The following is a 1,170-nucleotide window of genomic DNA, read 5'->3' on the forward strand; positions in this document are numbered from 1 at the left end:
CAAGCAAGTATATGAAGATGTGAATCAGAGGAATGTTTGCCAGTTCAGGCCAATCTGAGCTCATCTGAAAGCAGAGCTGGGCAGCTGGTGGTCCCTTGGTCGGTGGGCAGTGAGGGACTGAAGGGATCCTGTTCCCCAAGAGAGTATGACCTTGTGGCCTTGACCTGCTCCCTCTCCCTGCCTCCCACTAGCTCTTTGCCCCGTGTCCCCCAGCACAGGGCCATGTCACCCCACAGAAATGGAAACCTCTCAGTGATGCCTCTGCAGGAGTTTGTGCTGGAGGGATTTCAGGGAGGTCCACAGACCCAGGCCCTGCTCTTCACCCTGTTCCTGGCCCTGTACGTGGTGGCCATCCTGGGGAACCTCACCATGATCGTGCTCATCACCCTGGATGCCCGTCTGCACTCCCCAATGTACTTCTTCCTCAAGAACCTCTCATTTGTGGACTTGTGCTACTCATCTGTCATTGCCCCCAAAGCCCTGGCCAACTTCCTGTCCTCCTCCAAGGTCACCTTTGGGGGCTGTGCCACACAGCTGTTCTTCTTCTCCTTACTGGCTACCACTGAGGCTTTCCTCTTGGCCGTGATGGCCTATGACCGCTTCGTGGCCATCTGCAGCCCCCTGCGCTACCCCATCTCCATGCGCCCCTCGGTCTGTGCCCGCCTGGTGCTGGGCTCCTACGGTGGGGGCTGCCTCAACTCCATCCTGCAGACCAGCTTCACATTCAGCCTCCCATTCTGCAGCTCCAACCACATTGACCACTTCTTCTGTGATGTGCCGCCTCTCCTCAAGCTTGCCTGTGCTGACACTACCATCAATGAGCTGGTCTTGTTTGCCATCTCTGGCCTCATCATCGTGGGCACCACACTCGTGGTCCTCACCTCCTACGGCTACATCACAGGGACCATCCTGAGGATGCACTCAGGAGGAGGGAGACACAAGCTCTTCTCCACCTGCGGCTCCCACATGACAGCTGTGTCCCTCTTTTATGGGACTGTCTTTGTCATATATGCCCAGCCAGGAGCTGTGGAGTCCATGGAGCAGGGCAAGGTGGTCTCTGTCTTCTACACCCTGGTCATCCCGATGCTCAACCCCCTCATCTACAGTCTGAGAAACAAGGACGTGCAGGATGCCCTGCGGAGACTGGGACAGAAACACACAGCCACATGA

General features: G+C 57.0%; 1 protein-coding gene across 1 annotated transcript; it reads left to right on the forward strand.

Moving 5' to 3' along the window:
- The first annotated feature begins 222 nt into the window (after positions 1–222).
- Positions 223–1,170, forward strand: LOC122428319 (olfactory receptor 12-like). Its single transcript, XM_043448268.1, has one exon. It carries the CDS (start codon positions 223–225, stop codon positions 1,168–1,170), a length of 948 nt encoding a protein of 315 aa, XP_043304203.1.

Source organism: Cervus canadensis, chromosome 2 (genome assembly GCF_019320065.1).
Source record: "Cervus canadensis isolate Bull #8, Minnesota chromosome 2, ASM1932006v1, whole genome shotgun sequence".
NCBI lineage: Eukaryota > Metazoa > Chordata > Mammalia > Artiodactyla > Cervidae > Cervus > Cervus canadensis.

Excerpts from the sequence above, each read along its gene's own strand:
- LOC122428319 (XM_043448268.1), top strand. The coding sequence starts at position 223 with ATGTCACCCCACAGAAATGGAAACCTCTCAGTGATGCCTCTGCAGGAG.